Consider the following 18406-nt stretch of genomic DNA (forward strand, 5'->3'; position numbering starts at 1 on the left):
TACCCTGGGCAGGCGCAGGCTGAGGCATTGCTCGGCTGTGCTGCAGCTATAGGCTGTGCCATGCTGCATGCATCCCTCAGCCCCCAGAGAAACTCAGCTGGCTCATCATTACAGAGGAGCCTGCAGGCAGTCCTGGCTTGGTACTGGCCACTGCACATCCTGCTCAGCCTTTCCTCTAACAGCACGGCAAGAAGGTCTCATGAGAGCATCATTTTTTTGGGGGCTGTAGAAATGTTAGAGTTTTTTCCATGTAAGGAAATCGTACAAAGCTTGAAAGGCCAGAAAGGGAGAATATCTACTATGGAAGTGGTCTGCACAGCGTGCTGTGTGTGAACTGGAGGCTCCCTCAGTGCTATGCCACTGGGGACTTCCACCATCTAAAAGGGTGTGAGATTATACTATTCTCTTCCTATAACATAAAAAAATAGCATTGTAGATACTTCACTGAGTCTAAGTGCAGTTCTTACTGGGATCATAACGGACCAACACCTCCTGTTGCACAATGGGGTTAAGTGAAAAAATCAGAGAATTGAGGTGTGCACGTTCTTGCTGTTATTTTCCACAAGCAAATTAAATATGCGTAAGTCCCTGCTCTACTTCACACAGATGTAGTTGTCAAGTTCGTATCAGTGAAGTTTCACGGAGGCAGGCTCTAGCAATCTGATGACCTGGATGAGGCAGTTCTCTGAGCACAGCACAGTCCTTGCAGTAGACTTGGAAGTGGCATTTTTGTGGGGGTTAAATGGTGTCCTGTTTGGGAGTGTAGCATAGAAGGTCGATGAGTATTTTAGATGAACATACTTTGGATATAGTGGTTGAGTTTGGTTCCATGTAAAGGAGTATTTCAGAAAATCTCTTTCTTTGCACACCATTGGGAAGCCTTTTGAGCAAAGCAAGATTACAACTGATTTGAAGAAAACCCCTGGAACAAACTTGCCAATAAAGTTTTCAAGTTGACAAGCAGGCATTCTTTATTGTAGCACCAGGAGACACAGGGGATAGCTCCTCCTAATGTGTATCACTGTATTGCTATACAGGCCATCCTTATGTAGTCACTGGGCATACGTACATATTCACGAGGCTGCGTATGGATTACATCATTTTCCAGAAAGTTTCCCGCATGCATATAAAAATGTGGTGGTGGTCTTTGAGAGTCATCTACTTCTTCCAACAATCTTCGTAACTTCTGGCAGTCTTTGAAGCACCAACTTAATTACATTACAGACACAGCAATAATCCTGTCCTTCTACTTACCAGTCTAACTACTTCCATCCTGGACATCTGCTAGTCCCAGATATTCCCCATCCCTAGGTCCCGTTTTTCTATTCTGTTTTTCTTACACTTTTTGTACTAAGGTCCTAAGGATCTGAAACTGTGTCAATGACCTTCAAGCACCTCAGTTATTTTCCATTACAAAGCCAAACTTAACGTTACTTAGAACTGATTACATTTTGTGGTTTTGTGCCTCCTTGTCTCACAACCCAGCACAGCCAGAGCACTGTTTTAGGGCTGGAAGGCCATGTCTGTTCCAACACCAAACTTCGCACTCGTTTTTCCCCATCTTCTGACACCATTTTTCCCTTGCACTTAAGAGTGGAGGCATGACGGGCCATAGTCCTTCTCAGATTGAAAAGCGAGCTTTTCGGCGTGGCGAGAGCCTGCGCACAGAAGGCGGCATTGCCTGAGGCGCCATAACACTATGCTGCCGCCCGCGCCCACTAGGGCCGTTAGCACAGCGACACCCCACGCCTCCCGTCGCCGCACGACGGAAGGGCGGGATGCTTAGTCCCGCCCCTTGGGCCTGCAACGCACCAATCAGGAGAGAATCTGCTGAGTTGCCCTCTCTGCGATTGGGTGTCGCTCTGATGACACTTGCTGTGTGCCGGGGAGCCCGCAGGCTTAGGAGGGGTGGCCGGTGTTCCGAAGCAGCGGAGGCGCGGGCTGGCCTGGTCTGGCGTGGCGCGGGCTGGCATTTCCTGCCCTCCGAAGGCCGAAAGGTGCTCGGCTCTCCTTCGTTCCCTGGCAGACGCGGGCCCGAGGGCAGCCTCGCAGTCACCTTCTCCCGTTGCTGGGGCCGTTGCTACTGGAAATTCCCATTATCGCCAACGTGTCCTGTCAGGCGGTGGAGGAGTTGAATTCTAAAGTTGTGGAGACGTTCCAGGTAGCACAGGGAAATCCTGAGAGGTTGCTGTCTTTTATATCACTCTTCTAGACAAAAGTACATTGACCTTTACATTTACCATAGAAGTAGGTCTAGAAGAGCAATTGGGGAACTTAAACCTACATCAACTTCCAAAGATAAGAACAAAGTCTGTAACAAATTCTGAGGTGCAGCAAAAACCCCATGGTGCTTTTTCCTAATGGTAAATTGGATAACTTAAAAAGAAATTAATTCATGACTGTTAATAACCAGATCATGTTAAGAAATCATGCAGCTTAACAGTCTTTGAGACACATTTTGATTGTCATGCAAAACAGAAATAGTTTATAAAACCATAGAAGAAGATGATAAATGTGACCAAAACCAGTGAACTTATTTGTTCAAATTTTTATTTATTTAAAATATTCTGTATAGGTCAAAATGGGTGATGTTGAAAAAGGCAAAAAGATCTTTATGCAGAAATGTTCTCAGTGCCACACAGTTGAAAAAGGTGGAAAGCACAAGAAGGGACCAAACCACTGCGGTGTATTTGGCCACCAAACAGGACAAGCTGAAGGATTTTCTTATTCAGAAGCGAACAAGACAAAACGTAAAATAGGTGACATGGATAAGGTGCAGTGATGGAGGGGACATATACGAAAAAGGCTTTCTTTAGAAGTACAATAGAAAGCCTCACAAGGAATTAAAACTGCCTGCTTTATATTACTGCAGATGAATCTGAGCTATAATTTCAGAAACAAAAATCCTAGGTCCCTATGTTGAAAAGAAATTTTACCATTATTCAGCACACCAGGTCAGAAGGTATATAGCTTTCCCAGAATTTTGTAATATCAATGGGCAAATTTCCATTTCTATTTCTTGAGAGTGCTTTCAGATTCTGTCTGCTGGTCACTACCCTCTACTGGCACCGTGGTGTGCTGCGGTTTTTCTGCTCAGAGCACTTGGCTAAATACCATCACCTACTAGTAAGCTGTGCCTTTTCTTGTGTTTTTCATGCAGACAGTCTTGAAAAGCAGTGGAATATATAAAGTGGAGAGTAATTCTGTGTCTGTTTCATTATTTTTATTTTATATTATTTGAATATAAATTATATTATTTGAATCAATCTATTAATTACAATTACAGTCCTGTTTGGTTTTGGTTTCATTTGTTTGGTTTTTTTCCTGGTTGCTAAGGTACTTTAGAACTGGCTGACTTCTTTGTTATTCTGTGATTTCTAGGAAATATTTTGTGACATTCACTTTATACTAGGACTTCCTTCACACAAAAAAAAAAATGTCAGCATATGTTAAGTATTTTTTCTCATTAACAATTTAGTGAACAAATCATACAGGTGTTAGTACAAGTTTTTAAAAGAAAGCCAACTAAGTGACATCGAAATCCACCTTAGACCATGGGAAGAGTCAACTCTGGAGGGCAGAAGAGAAACTTGAACATGTAGTTAGAGGTATTTGTATAGTCTTGAGTACAACAGTAGGCTGCTTCTGTTGACAGAGACAGGTTTTATCAGGGTTGGGAGGAAACACGAATAGTATTTCAGCTTATGTCAGGAGATTCCAGGATCTGGCCGCTGACAACCGCTTTTCTAATGCCCTTCAGTGGAGCACAGCCTTGATGAATTTCATGCTAATCTGTAGATCTTATTTTCAACACCTGTATGAAATTAAAAGTTGGATCTTCTGCATTCTGGAATTACAAAGGTATAACATAGCATAAAAGTATTAAGTAGTTTTATGTGAAATTGTGCAAAGAACTGCAAGTCTCTACGATGCAAAAAGGATTTACATTTGACTTGTTAAAGTGACACAAAGACAACATATACCTTGTGCATTTTACATCATGTATTATTTATGCTCACATTCCTCTTGGATTCTAGACACATTATGTTCAGGAGCATCACACCTTTTATTTGAGATGGTTCACATTTTCATATCATACATACATGCTGTTGGGCCAGCCTTATATTTTATAATTTTTTTTTTTTTTCAGGAATTGTCTGGAGTGAGAGTACAATGATGGAGTATTTGGAAAACCCTAAGAAATACATTCCTGGTACAAAAATTATTTTGCTGGAATTAAAAAGAAAAATGAAAGAGCTGATCTTGTTGCATACTTGAAAAAAGCAACTTCTTGAAGCACTGCTGCCACAGTTGTAAGGTTAGTGAAAAATGTTTTGGATTTTGATTAGCTGCTATGTCAAGTTTTAATATTTTTAATCTAATTATTCCTTAGGGACTGGCATTAGTAAAATCAAACAAGGATATGTCTGAAGATGCTATGTTCTAATTAAAAACATTGGAAGGTGAGAATAATTTATATTGTGTTATATATTTCATAGACCTTTGTGAAGTGTGCTATAGAAATGCTGTTCCTTTCTATAAGGAGATCTGAGAGCCCAATCTGCAACTAATTATTAGAACACTCAGCAAAACTATTATCTAATTGTGGCTACGTAAATAAGAAAGTGCCTGTAAACAGTAGGACTGACAACTACATGAAGTTTTTATTCCGGAAAAACAATCCTCAGCATTATCACCTGTGAAGGAAAGTACCATCTACAGTAGGTAACAAAACATAACCTTACATTTAAAGAACACTACATAAAAGTGGGGGAGGTGGAAAACCAAGAATATCGGATATTTTCAGAGAACAAGTAACCTTTCAATAGTGATGCTGACCTGAATCTTGAGGAGATACCTGAACACCATGATCTCTTTGGTTTAAAAACACTGCCCTACTCTGTTTAGTGGGGGGTTAGTCTGTTCCTCTGTTACTGTTCCTTTGTGTATTAAAAAAAATAATAATAATTCTCTACCGATCTGTTTTCAGAGTTGTGGGTTCTTTGTCTCCATTTGAGGCTAATACACTAAGGTATCTTTAACCTCTAACATCTAGAGTGAATGAGGGATAACTAGGTCAAGCAAATGATAGTAGGAGATATTTTCACCAACAGCAGAGGATTGATGAAGGCGATTAAAGTCCTCCTAAAACCTCCTCATGAATCTTCTACCACTTGAATTGAGATTTACAATTTAATTCTCAGTTTACACAAATGTAATACATTAAAACATACTTCACTCAATTAAGGTTTCCTTATGTCTTTGCAGAAGGGAACATTAATATAAACTAATTTACTACAGTATCTATTCCCAGGTCCTCACTTTATCAGTATTGTTCTGATGCTTACCCACCAGGAGCTTTAACCAGTTGTCTTGCCATGCTCCAAGGAGCTCAACTGCTGTTTTTAAGTAAGGGAATAAGCAAGAGTGGGCTGAAAAGTTCTGTGACACAACCAGCTTCCTTTTTCTTTTGTACTGTACCTGTAAGATAGTTCCCCCTTTCAGTTTGACAGCTGGGACCTGTTCTGTTGACTGTTTAGACAATTAAAGCATCTGCCTCAATGACAAAAATTTTCTGGAGTGCTTTTCTCAATTGCACTTCGAAGAGTTTTAAGAGTGCATTTGCCACTTTCTGAATAGAGAAACACGCTCTGCTGAGAAATAAACTCTAGTTTCTCCTCTTGATTCTTTTAGGGCACCTTTGCATGCTTGTACCCGAGGAGACCAGGTGGGACTGGCTAAATTCTGCTTTGCTGTCTGAATTGTCTTTGTGCATCCACACAAATAAAGGGTGCATCATACATCAGATGCAGCAGATAAAAGCTGTCTGTGCCTCACTGCAGCATAGCTGTAGAGTTACGAAGGCAGCACAATCCTATGACACTGACAAAATCCATTTGCCTCTTTAGCCCTCCCATGAAATGCCTCAACTAATCTGTCTCAGGCTCACACACAGAGCTGCAGCCCAGTATACTGTGTGCTTGATTTACTAACCCTGCAAACAGAGGTAAAGCCTGATGTGTGCAGAACACAGACCCAAGTTTTCTCCTAACACTCAGTGATGCACCTGGCCAGCTTTGTGAATCAGGTTTTACAAAACCTGTGCGAGTTACAGAAAAGACAATTCATCAAATGTGATAATTTGTCACATTGTATCTGGAAACACTAAATTGCTTTAAGCTTTTACATACAGAACTGCTACACAGTAACCGTTATGTAGTAAACATTGGTGTGAGTGCCCAGACCAAACCTTACCATAGTGAGATGGCACAAAATATTTACGTACAGTTCTTTCACTTGTATGCAGATCCCCAGGGTCCTTGCTGGAGAGCTCAAAGTGCCTGCCAGGCCTTCAGCAGCTTACGCGGTATCTTTGTGCAAGTGAAGTGTTTGTGCCAGCGTTGCAAAACCACGAATGCTACTGGAAAGGCCAAATAGCGATTAGCAGCTTCGGGAAAGCGGGCGCCCTGCAAGGCTGACGCTGACGCAGTGCCAGCAGCTGGGGCCACTTCAGTGGCAACACAAGCAGCAGTGTACAGATGTGCGCCAACAGCGGGGCCTCCGCCGCCGACGTGGCGCTGTGCCTGCTGCCGCGTGTGAAGTCCCTTCACTTCACAGCCCCGGCAGCGTGTCAGCAGCGCGCCGACAGAAATGCGTAAAACATTGAATGTTTCAGTCGCCCTTGCCCTCACCGAGACGCACCCGCAATTTCATGTCCACGATACCTGTATGAACAAGCTCAGCTTCTTTAGAGGTGCGAGCAGCTCCGGGGCGAACCCGTAAGCGTGTCTTGCGACGTCCCCTCTTCCCGCCCCTCGCCCAGTCCTCTCGCCGCGGGTGCGGCAGCCGGGAGCCCCCCGGCAACTCAGCTGCAGCTAAGGCACGCTGCGGCGGCAGGGAGCAGCCCCTTCCCCGCGCCACGGCAGCCCCCTGCCAGGAGAGCAGAAAGAAGCCGTGCCGCTGACCGAGGGGTAAGCCCGGAGCCCTGGCACCACGGCAGCCCGGGGACGGCAGCAGTGAGGGAGCTGCTACTCCGCCTGCAACATCGCAGGCACCGAGACCGGGGGCAGATACCCTTTGTCTGTCGCTTCTCAAGCAGTCTCCGGGAGCCACAGCACCTTCAGGGAGCCTCTCGCAACCCCCGACTGCTGCGGGAGACACGGCAGCCCCTCGGGCACACACGCAGCCCTCCCTCCCCCAAAACCCACCTTCACTATCCACATCTGTCCCGAAATCGTTCCCTCTCCTTGCAAGCACTGCCTGCATCCCCGAGCCGGGATGGGCTGCTGCAGGAGCAGGGTCCCCGGCAGGTCGGAATCTCGTTTTATTGAAGGTTTGCCCGTGTGTTTTCCCAGCCACCCAAACTCCCATTCATGAATTTCTGAAGCTGCCTCCATTCAGTCTTTGGTGAGCGCATGAAAGACATTTTTCACGTGTTAAGATCCATGACTCCGTTTTGTGGGGTTTGTTTTTTTTTTCAGTCGCTTACGCGTAAGCATCGATTTTGCAATGAAACGTGTTCCACGTGCGCATAAAAATAATCCCGGTCCGTCCGCCCGGTGGATACAGTCAGCTTCCCCCTGGCAGCCGGTGCTGCAGGAGCGGGCGCCCAGGAGCTCCTCGGCAAGCCCGCTACCGCCGAGCGCCCGCCGGGGAAGCGGTTCGTGGGTACAAGGCTCTGGGCGGCCCCGCGGGCAGAGCCGGCTCCCTGCCCCGCTGCACGGCGCCCAACGCGGAAAGCCGGGCAGAGCCGGTCCACCCGCGGGAGAGATGCGGGCTTCTCAACGCGGGGATTCAACAAACGGAATTCTCTTGGTCTTCCTGGAGGGACTCCGCGTTTCTGCCTGTCTGCTGAAGTGCTGAAGTACTGAAGCGGCGCAAATAATGCTATAAATCAAACCTCTTTAACGTGAGCGCTCGCCTTAACTCCCCCCGCCCCGCCCGCAGACCGGGCTTGCCCCTTCCCTTGCACACGCATGACAGACAAAAGGACCCTCCCTCTCCCCCCGCACACGCCCACCGATGATCCTGAATGAGGCGCCCACTGCTGCGAAGCTCCTTAGCGCAGCACCCCCTGCTCGCGGTCCTCCTGCCGGGCACCCTGCGCGTTTTTACCCTTCTCCCCCAGCTTTCCCCGGGGACGCTTGTGAGGCGGCTGTCGCCAGGCTTGCGGCGGTGCCCCCCCCCCCCCCCCCCCCGCAGCGGGGCTCGCCAGCCCGCCCTCCTCCCCGCCTGCCCCCTCGCTCGGCTCCCGCGTCCTCCCCCCACCCGCCCCTCCCTCCCTCCCTCCCTCCTCAGCGGTCCGCCGGCTGGGTTACGCAGCAGCCGCCGCCAGCACTGACAGCGCCTGGCAGAAGCGGTTTGCCCGAGCGCTCCCGGAGCATCTCCAGAGGCGCGGCGGCAGCGCCTGCCCGGTTCACTGGGGTAGCCGGCCCAAAACCGGGCGCCGGGGCCACGACCAGAGAAGGGCTGAGAGTCAAGGACCAGGCAAATACCTAGAATAATACTAATACTACTGCTAATAATAATAAAGAGTGTGGGCAGGAAAAGGAGGTCTCGGGGGGAAGCAGAGGGAGAGAAGAAGGCGCGCCCCCGAGGACGGGCCCGGGCAAGGGGCAGGACCGGCTCCTCACTGGGGCTACCGGCACACCCCGTGCCCCGGGGCGGCCGTCGGGGCGGCAGCAGCACGTGGAAGCGGCGGGGCATGGCCTCCGCGGGGGCTCCTGCGGCCTGAACCACCCCCACTGCCGGCACCATGGCGGCCGCCGCCGACACTGGCCTCGACGTGGCGGCGGTGGAAAGTTTCCTAGAGAGGCACCCGGAGCTGGTGGAGAAGTGGCTGAAGAGGAAGAACTCGCTCCCTAAAGCGCCCTCGGTGCCCGCCGCCAGCCCGTCGGAGGAGCGCCGAAGCAGCTGCGGCCCCAGCGGCGGCTGGGGCAGTGCAGGCGGCCCCGGCGTCCTCCAGCGCCGAGCCTCTCAGATGGAGCTGCGGAAGAGCTTCGCCCGCTCCAAGGCCATCCATGTCAACCTTACCTACGACGAGCATGTGCACGCCCGGGCGCAGGAGCCGCTGAGCAGCGTACGGCGGCGGGCGCTGCTGCGGAAGGCCAGTTCCTTGCCCCCCACCACCGCGCACATCCTCAGCGCCCTGCTGGAGTCCCGCATCAGCCTGCCCCAGTACCCCCCCACTGCCCTGGACTACAAGCGCTACCTCAAGGAGCATAACGAGCGCCAGTTCTTCCTGGAGCTGGTCAAGGACATCTCCAACGACCTGGACCTCACTAGCCTCAGCTACAAGATCCTCATCTTCGTCTGCCTCATGGTAGACGCCGACCGGGGCTCCCTCTTCCTCGTGGAGGGGGCCGCCGCCGGCAAGAAGAGTTTAGTCTCCAAGTTCTTCGACGTGCACGCCGGCACCCCGCTGCTGCCCTGCGGCTCCACCGAGAACAGCAACGAGGTGCAGGTGCCCTGGGGTAAGGGCATCATCGGCTACGTGGCGGAGCACGGAGAGACCGTCAACATCCCCGACGCCTACCAGGTAGGAGCCGGGCAGGCTCCCAGGGCTCCACCGTCCCCAGCTCCCCCCCGGACCTGGGCGGTGGATGCGCCTGCCGGGAAGCCTCGCCGCCGTCCTGCCCTTCCTCCCTTCTGGGGCGTCCCTCCCCGCCGCCCGGCTTCTCCCCGGGCCGTCCCTGCCGGGGGTTACGCGTAGCGGGCGCGGGTACGCTCGGATCAACTGTTGACGGGGCGGGAGGGGACTCCCATGAAGGGGGGAGGAAAGCGGAAAGCCTCTCCCGGTGGCCGGCGGGGCCAGAGTGGCCATCAGATCGGTCCAGCAGTGCTGCTGGATTTCGCAGGAGTGTTACTTCCCTTCATGTGTTTTCAAAACGTGTTTTGGAATCGGTTGAAGAAAAGTTTAAAAAAATGCCCGTGACAGTCCCGATGATAACATCCTTAAATCTCTGTCTCGTTAATGTTTTCTGTCTACCCTCTGCTAAAGTAATTTCACTGCTTTCAGAGGAGCATATATTTTCAACTTTGCCTATGCCCACTGAGCCCCCATGGCATGTATTTTCAATCATATTCCTAGGAGTGATAATCAGTCTTGTTCTCCTACAAGGGTTTTTGCCACCTTTCCCTTTTATAGAGGCTTCAGTATGAATTGTGAAAAAGTAGTCCTGGCTTCAAGGCAAAAATTCCCATTGACTTCAGCAGGGACCGATGTGTCTTCGCCTACCTGTGTAAATGCAAACCGGTGCATTCAGTTTACTGGCTTGAAACGTACCTCTCAGTCCTAGGGGCTATTTCTACTGTTTATTTGTGTGAGACACTGTCAGCAGTTTGAGGCTCCCGAGAAAATTAAGAACCACAGACAGATTGAGAAACTCAATTAGGATCTTGGAAAGCTTCAGAAAGGTGGGAGATGCATGTCTTTAAGGATTTTAGTGATAATCATTGCCCAATGCCTAATTTTGCTAAAACATTATTAATGTTTTAATAAACATTAAAAAAATCCTGTTGATGCTTTATAGCAAACATACAAGGAAGAAACTTGAAAAATAAAATTGAATTATTTTTGTTTGAAATGCAGAAGAGCCAAGGTAAATGTATTTTGGGCCGAATACTTATTTATTCGTCAAGCAGTGAAGAATACCAGGGAACTCACAGATCTAGACAGACAGAGGTTCCCAACCTACAGAGTTCAAAGGGAATGAACAGAGCTGGTGAAAAAAGCTGCATTATTCAGACTAAAATGACTGAGTGTTGGATCGCCTTTGAAAAAAATCTGTTTTCTTCCTTTATTTTTCCTTTTCACCATTATACACCATCTGATTATTTTTTTTTTAATGATTATTACTTCTCAAACTGTACTTTTCCCAAATATCTTCTGTTGGGGGTTAAGTAGATGCTTTCAGTAGTCTCAAGTGGCTAAACAGATAGAAAGGATATCTGAGTTTGGCTGTGAAAGGGCTTGATTTCTCCTTTTAACTCTGGATAGCTCCAGCCAACTTGTTTTGAGAATGCCAGTGGAAAGGGTGCTTTGTAGTCCCAGGGGACTGAATTATTTTTTCTTCAGTGTTTGTTTATTTTGTGTTCCCTTCCCTTATGAAAAAGCCCCACTACTTTAAACAGTTTCTTGTCTGTTTAATTCGCTGAGAAAAGTGAAAAACAATCCATCCAGTTGCCATTCCTGATATTATTTATATTATGCTTTTGTTTGGCTCCTATCCAAAATTGATGAAAATATTATAAATAATAATATAAAAATATAAAAATTATAAATAATACAATTCACTGTCTATTTAAGCCACAAGTACATTAGTTGCAGTAGAAGGGAAAGTTCTAAGCCAAGTTCATCCTGTAATTTTATCAATTGCAACTTCCCTGCTTTCAGTGGTGTTACTTCTGGTTGTGCAACTCTTGTGCAAAAGAAACCTTGCAACCTTAATGAAAGTTTTGCTTGATAATAAAATGGGGATCTACTTTCTATTATGTTTCTGAATTAGTTTATCTTCTTTTACCTGACAAATATATATCCATTGCGCATCATTAAAAGGAGACCTTTATAATTTAATAGTATAGAGAGCCCTATGGAAGCCCAGGTACATCTGTGTAAAGAAGCGACAGCTGTTCCATTTCAGATCATTGTAGTGCTCACAATACAGCACTTTAAAAATTAATAAATATGATTGTATGATTTTTTTTGCCAGCATTGCCACTGGTGCTGGGAGTGTTTAAACAACTGTCAGGTAAAAGAAAGTACCACCAGGAAACTTTGTCAGGCTGACAGGTGGAGTTGAAGATAAAGGGGTGACAGCACAGCACCATTTTGTTGACTGAAGAGAGTGTCTGCATCAATACTACCCACTTGGTAAGAAAAGGCCTTATGATAGGACAGAAGAACACCTCTAGATTAAACTTTTACTTTTTTTGTTGCTTTCTTCTTGTTTTGTTTTTTTTTTTTCTTTAAATAGCAAACTTGTTTAAAAAGGTAAAGATACTACTGTATAATCACTTGGCTAATTTACAGTGTTGGGAAATTTGTTTTATTATCATCCAACCATCTTTATTTTCTCAGAGCCTGCTCTAATACCAATTGGAATTCCACCATTGAATACAAATTGGGTTGCCTGCTTCTATCATCAGCTACTACTGACATTAATAGGACTTCAGTGCAATCCACATTACATGTAAATCCTGCCACATCTTGTAATGTGCTTCACACAGGCAGTCCCCTGTGCTCATACACAGACTGGTTTAGGAAATCTTTGTAAGTGGCTGGCAGTGTAATTTTCAGAGATTGTGTTAAGTTTTCAATTACACATTTATTTTTCTAAAGAGAAAAAGTACTAAAAAATGAAAACAAACAATAGGCTGGGGCTTTTCCACAATCCAGGTGATTATTACTGTTGTTGAGTCAGACTTTCAAAACCTGCTCATGGAAACAATTTTCCATAGTTCAATAAGCATACTTAGATAAAAGGTTTGGAACTAGCATTATGTATTGAGGTCTGTATAATAATAAATTCTTTTAATACTAAACAAAAACTATATAATATCTCATGGCACTTTGATTTAGGAAGTTCAGCAGTGACTGAACAAACTCTTTGGAGTTTCACAGCATCAGAGAATTTGACACATACTTAGTTAATAGAAAGGTTTCTTTTGATAATGACTGATTCAAAAATTGCACAATTTCATTCATGGCATTAAAAGAGCTTTATTTATTGCATTGCAAAATCAAGTGATGAAAGCGAGTTTATAACACTTTGCAAAGTATATGATCTAATCTGTAAGAGTTAGCACTACAGAGGATTTGAGAACAGAAAAGGAATTAGATACATTCTTTGCATTTTGGAGCCAGTCTTAAACTCTTTCTCCTGCAAGTAATCCAGCTGACTTGCAAGTTGAACTCCTAGTCGGTTTAAGTTTGAAAATAAGGCCTTGGGTCTTCCCCATGTTAATTTTAGGAAGCATTTCTGACTCTTTATTCTTATGTGAATAATGCACTGCAGTTTGAGCACATATGTTGAAGAATCCAGTTATACTGGCAAGAAAATTTGGGTCCTAAATGTACATTGAGACTCCTTTTAATAGAGCATAAATGTAGCTTTTGAAGTCATGTATGAAGACTATTAAGCATATCATAAGTACAGAGGAAGAGAGGCTATTAAACCTTACCTACAATTCTTCTGAGTTGTTTAAAAATGTAAGTTTTTTCCTATCTAAAGCTATAGTTTTTTTTATGTCATCCCTTCTTCTCACATTTCTTCTATGATGTTTAGCTGAAACTACTGATCATTTTAATTTTGTTCTACCTTTTAGAGCAGTATTTAAATAAAATCTTTAAATCACAAGTAATTTTTGGTTATCGTTATACCTTTAGCTGTGCAAACATTGGGAGATAATTTAATAGCATCCCAAGTCCTTCTAACTAGTGAAAAAAACCCTATGACTCTTTAGAATAGTAAGCGTACATTGAAAAGTGGTGAAAAGTATGTTCTGCCATTTGCCAGTGTCAGCTGAATAAAGTTTCTGTACATCTTACGTGAAACCAAGAATTTAAAAAGTAGCTTTTAAAGACAGAAGAAAACAATGGCTTATCAGATAAATGTTTTAATAAAGTGGGTAGCAAAGTGAGGAAAAATATTAAATGGAGTAAAGCAAAGACACTGGGTTTTGTAAGTTGGAGAAAGTGCCATAAAAGAGGTCAGAAATTATTTTTCTGTGTAGCTCAAGTCTTTAAAACCAAAATGTAACCATATTACTGGAGCTAAAATCAAGTAAAACAAGACAAGTCAAGCTCTGCTCTGCACTGTCCTGTGACCTCTTTCAAGCTTATGCCAAGCAGCATACAACTAATGCACACAGCCTTTTACAGTACGATTTAAGCATCCTTTATCACCTTAGATACAGGCATCAGTGTTGTCTTCTTCAGGATGACTGGGAGAGCTCTGAGCATGCAGGGTCTCCTGCTGTGTCAGGACAGCATTACAACATTACTGCTCATAGGTGCAAACCTTTCAGCCTGGGGCGGGCTGCTGGCATAGTTCAGGAGCAGGTGAGAGCCACATTTTGTTACACAGGGTAGCTGTTTGTTACCATCAATAGTAACAGTGCATCTCTTTCAATTTTAAAGAGCAGTTAAAGCATTAAAACCCTGGGTGGTGGGAGGTTCAGTTCTGCAAATGGGAAGCACTTAGGCACTGTTTTATTCAGCAGCACTTGAGCAGCAGGCACCAACAATGGCAGTATTCATTTCAATGCTAACTCTTTAACAAGGACAGGGGTTGCTCTTCAGAAAGCATGAAAACTGGTAAGTAGAATAAATAATAATTTTTTAAAATTGCATATAAAATAGAAAAAAAGAGTTAAAACAATTTTTGCTGAGCGTTATTCACTAGAAAAGTGCCATGGGGAAGGCAGGAGATAATTGCAACTCTAAAGAACTACATTGCTCTGATATGCTTTCCACAAAAGGACACTCCAGCCCATCAGCTAAAATTTAGGAAAGCTTGAAACTGTACAAGTCAGTAAATTGGTGAAGGGATGTTGTGATTATCCCAAGTCAGAGGAGACAAACATGTCCTGTGTGTCACAGCAGCATTGGCCTAGGAGAGAGGGATCTCTCCGCAGCACCTTCCTGCCCCTCCACAGTAGAGAGCCCTTGGGGCAGCAACTGAGGTCTCCTCACCTTCTGTCACCTCCCTCACTCCTCACATCTTCTTCTAAAGGAACAGTTTGTGATGAACTTGTAACACGTCATGAGGCCTTCCTGGGTCACGGCACCACAGCTCTCACCTTGGAGATGTTTGCCAGGGGCAGGAGCTCCTGTGTAGAAGGACATACACCCAAAGCCACCTGAGGGCCCACTTTCACGTCTCCATGCTACTGCTCAGGTGGATCACCAGGACAGGCAGGTCTGCACAGTTCAGCATACCCCACTGATGACAGCCCTTAGGTATCATGAAGGGAACACAGCTTCCTCTCCATGCTTATGTTGGGCAGGCGAGGTTACCTCATCACTCAGTGGCCTGTCCTTCAAGGTTGCCCAGCCATTACCTCATGGATGCACCTCACCTGCTTGCTGCCCCTTCATTGGAAATGAGCAGCAGGTGGGCTGGTGGTGGCTGGGCAAGCACAAGTCCCTGCACTAAGACCGAGGGGAAGGGTCAGTCCATACTCATGTGTAATGAGTTCTCTCTGCTTCCCACTGCAGCTGCTGGATAATTATTTGCCATTTTGGGGGGCTTGCACACTGACAATCAGTGCTGTAAGATAGAGGGTTGTCTTGTTTCAGTGCTGGTGGGGGCTCCTGGGTGAATAGAAGCATGGAGGACCTGAGAGCATTAGCAGGTTAGTAATTTTGTGTTTTGGGGGCTTTTATTTTGTTTTCATAGGTTTTTTTAGCTCTCTCTTTTGCAGCAGTTCCCTGCGCTGTTGATTGTGGAGAGCTTGAGTTTGAAAGGTCCTTTGGAGAGCTGGGGTAGTTTTCCTGCCCTCTGTAAGACCATCTTTTGTTAAGCTGGTAGACTTCTAACTGATTTATTGCTCAGTTTGTCCATCTGTCTGAAGAAAACAGACATTTTAATTTTTTTTTTCCCTCAGATGCTTGTAAAACTTCTTTGTGGAACAGGTGTGAAACCTGGTGCCTCTGTGGCCTGGAATTTCCTTGTGAGAAAGAGATATGTTTGTATAGAGCAGGTTGGTGACTATGAAACAACTGCAGGATTAGGCCCTTAAAGTTTTAGCTGAAATCCTGTTACAATCAAAGCCCTAATAAAGCTGTAATCTTGTTTGGTAAATGATTTTGCTGTTCTGATTGGTTTTCAATTTTCAAAGCAAATGGATATTTAATTTTGGTTATTTACAGTTGTAGGCTAGTGTGTAGTTTTTCTATAGAGTAACACAATAGATAGGCATGCAGTCATTATGCAAGTTAATTTGTCTTATTTTTCTAAAACAATTGTATTGACAAATTATGAAATATAAAGAACTTGAGCCAATGGCTCAGCAGAGTTGCATGTTAACAGAATAACAGCAACTGTGTGCTGAGTTTAATGTCTCTACAGTATACATATGAAAATGTGTGGCTTCGTTAATAATACTACTGCTTTGTCACAAGAAGGTAGCTTTGATTTATTATTCAAGAATTTTATTCTGCTTCTGTAACATTTGAGCCCATGTATTGCTCACCTGGGTAATCACTTGCAGGTGACAGGCTTAAACCCATACACAGGTTTCTGTTGAAACCCTCAGGAGTTTTGTTGATTTCTTTCCTCTGAGGAGTATTGGCTTTTTAAAGCCACCCTGTGTGTATATATATTTTATATGATTAACATTAAGGAGATCAGCACTGAGACCTGTCTGAAAGTGAGGTTGAAACGAGATGGGAGCATGGGCATGATTGTGGTTGGTTCCCAGCAGGGCATTAGCTAGGTCCAGAAGGGCACAGAGAGTAGCTATGGTGGAGACAAACCGTGGTTGGTATGATCTCTAAATATTTAAAATTAGAGGAAAAATATTTTTCTTTGTCAGTTTTCTTTCTTTTTAATGATGATACAAGCAGAGCAGAAGTGCACAGAAACTGCTACACCCAAGACCACAACTTGATTTACTTTTGTGCTATGGGTGATATAATAGGAGTCTGTTTTGAAGGAAGAAAACAAGAACTTTTTGATGTATCTGGGTGAGATTGTCGTACAGAGGAATACTTTCTGATCCCTGCTGTAGATCAGCTCAAACTATGAAGCATGAGATCTAATTATGCTTATTAACTTGGCAGCCATGTCTGCGAACTTGATAGTGTTTATGAAGTTATTTACTCCTGTCTGTGAGACTGCCTATATTATTTTTCCCTACTATTTTTGTGCCAGTCAAAAGTAGACAACACACATTATTACTTAGGTCTGTGGCCTAACTAATAAATGAAGCAGTGGTCAGAAAAGGACATAAAGGATATGACACTTTAGCCAAACTAAAAAAAAAAACCCAAACAAACGCAAACTGCTGATACGTTTTAAAGAAAAATCAAACCAACACAGCAAAACTTTCATGTTGCATCATTGCAAGTTAATATTTTGTTTTTTTCAAAGTAAATTTGTGTTTGTTGGTTTTGTTGTTTTTTTGTTTTTTTGTTTTTTTAATTCAAATTATACATGGACTTATTTTTAAATCTGGAAATTAGGAATTTTTCAGGGTTAATTTTCCCTATTTTTTTTTCTTTACAATTGTTTTGGGAGTGTAGGAATAGAGTTAACTGAGCTGTTTTGTGCATCCTCATCTGTTTTATTAAATTCGTATTACAAGAAATATTGTCATTATATAAATAGTCACAATATAACTGGACTGTGTGCTTATTTACTTGGGAGAATTGGGTTTCTGATGCTGGTGAATGGTACTAGTTTGTTCTTCTGCTGCTTTTGTCTCCAGGGCTTTAGGAATTTTGGGGGAGATGACAAGAATAGCTGCAGCAATCTTTACATGGAAGTCTCTTCAGAGATTGCTTTATTACTTGTGTTTTGTGTGTGACTTTCTTCTCTACAAGGTTTTTCCCATATCTGCTCTAGTGGTTTATTACTTGGTTTGTGTTTCCTGTTTATGCACAATGTAATTTATACCATATGTGATTTTTAGAGAAGAGTATCTAGAACAGACTGGGTGACAATTTTTCTTTTGTATTTAGCTTTGTTAGTGTTGTGCTTTGAGTCTAGATAACTTGCTGTCTTTTGATTGCTCTTTTTGTTTGCTATAAAAGCTTACGTATTCTATACTCAAAGGAAGCATAATTAAGAAGTTGAATAGGTCTCTTCCAGTTTCAGCATCTTCAGTAAATGTAAAGGCTCCTGCATGACGGCTTCCTATAAAGTCACTTGGAGGCACATTAAATCAGTCTATCTCATACAGTTTGGTAGTACAGAAATACTTAGGTTAACAATGCTTTCAAACATACTACTTCTGTTGCCTATTTTTGATACGACTTGGGTAACTCAATAAATACAGTATATTCAATGAAATTTTGCTGCAAGTTTCTTGTTTTGTTTTTTTTTGTGAGCCCTTCCTAAGGAAGAAACAATTACGTGCAATGAACTATAAAATATAATAGGCCAGGCTTGTTAATTGAGCACCTTTTGTGCTCTTCTGTTCAGTGTGATTAAAAAGCAGTAGTTTTAAATCATTAAAAAAATCAGAAATGGCTTTTCCTTGTAGCTGTCAGCTTTGGCTGAGTCACTTATACCATTTCACTAGATTGACTGCTTTCTCCTTAGACACTGGAGAAGGAAAACAATGTCATGAAGACTTAATTTGTGGAAATGTATTCAGGCAGGCTTCATCCTCCACTACATTATTTGACTCTTAGCTATCTTGGTTTAGGATCCTACTTTTTCTGTTCTAAATCATGCTA

At 44.1% G+C, this 18406-nt stretch overlaps 1 protein-coding gene across 3 annotated transcripts in view; it reads left to right on the forward strand.

The window, feature by feature from the left end:
- The first annotated feature begins 2584 nt into the window (after positions 1–2584).
- PDE11A (phosphodiesterase 11A) overlaps positions 2585–18406 on the forward strand; it is a 141920-nt gene continuing 126098 nt past the window's right edge. For 2 of the 3 annotated variants that reach the window (XM_057411658.1, XM_057411659.1), the window contains exon 1: positions 8477–9538. In XM_057411658.1, the coding sequence (XP_057267641.1) occupies positions 8756–9538 (783 nt within the window). In that variant the 5' untranslated portion in view covers positions 8477–8755. Of the gene's footprint in view, positions 2751–8476; positions 9539–18406 lie in introns of those variants that run through there. The other variant, XM_057411660.1, reaches the window with a different exon arrangement.

The sequence above is a fragment of the Pezoporus wallicus genome, unplaced genomic scaffold (assembly GCF_028554395.1).
Source record: "Pezoporus wallicus isolate ANWC-B61680 ecotype Strahan unplaced genomic scaffold, APGP_CSIRO_Pwel_v1 contig_6732, whole genome shotgun sequence".
NCBI lineage: Eukaryota > Metazoa > Chordata > Aves > Psittaciformes > Psittacidae > Pezoporus > Pezoporus wallicus.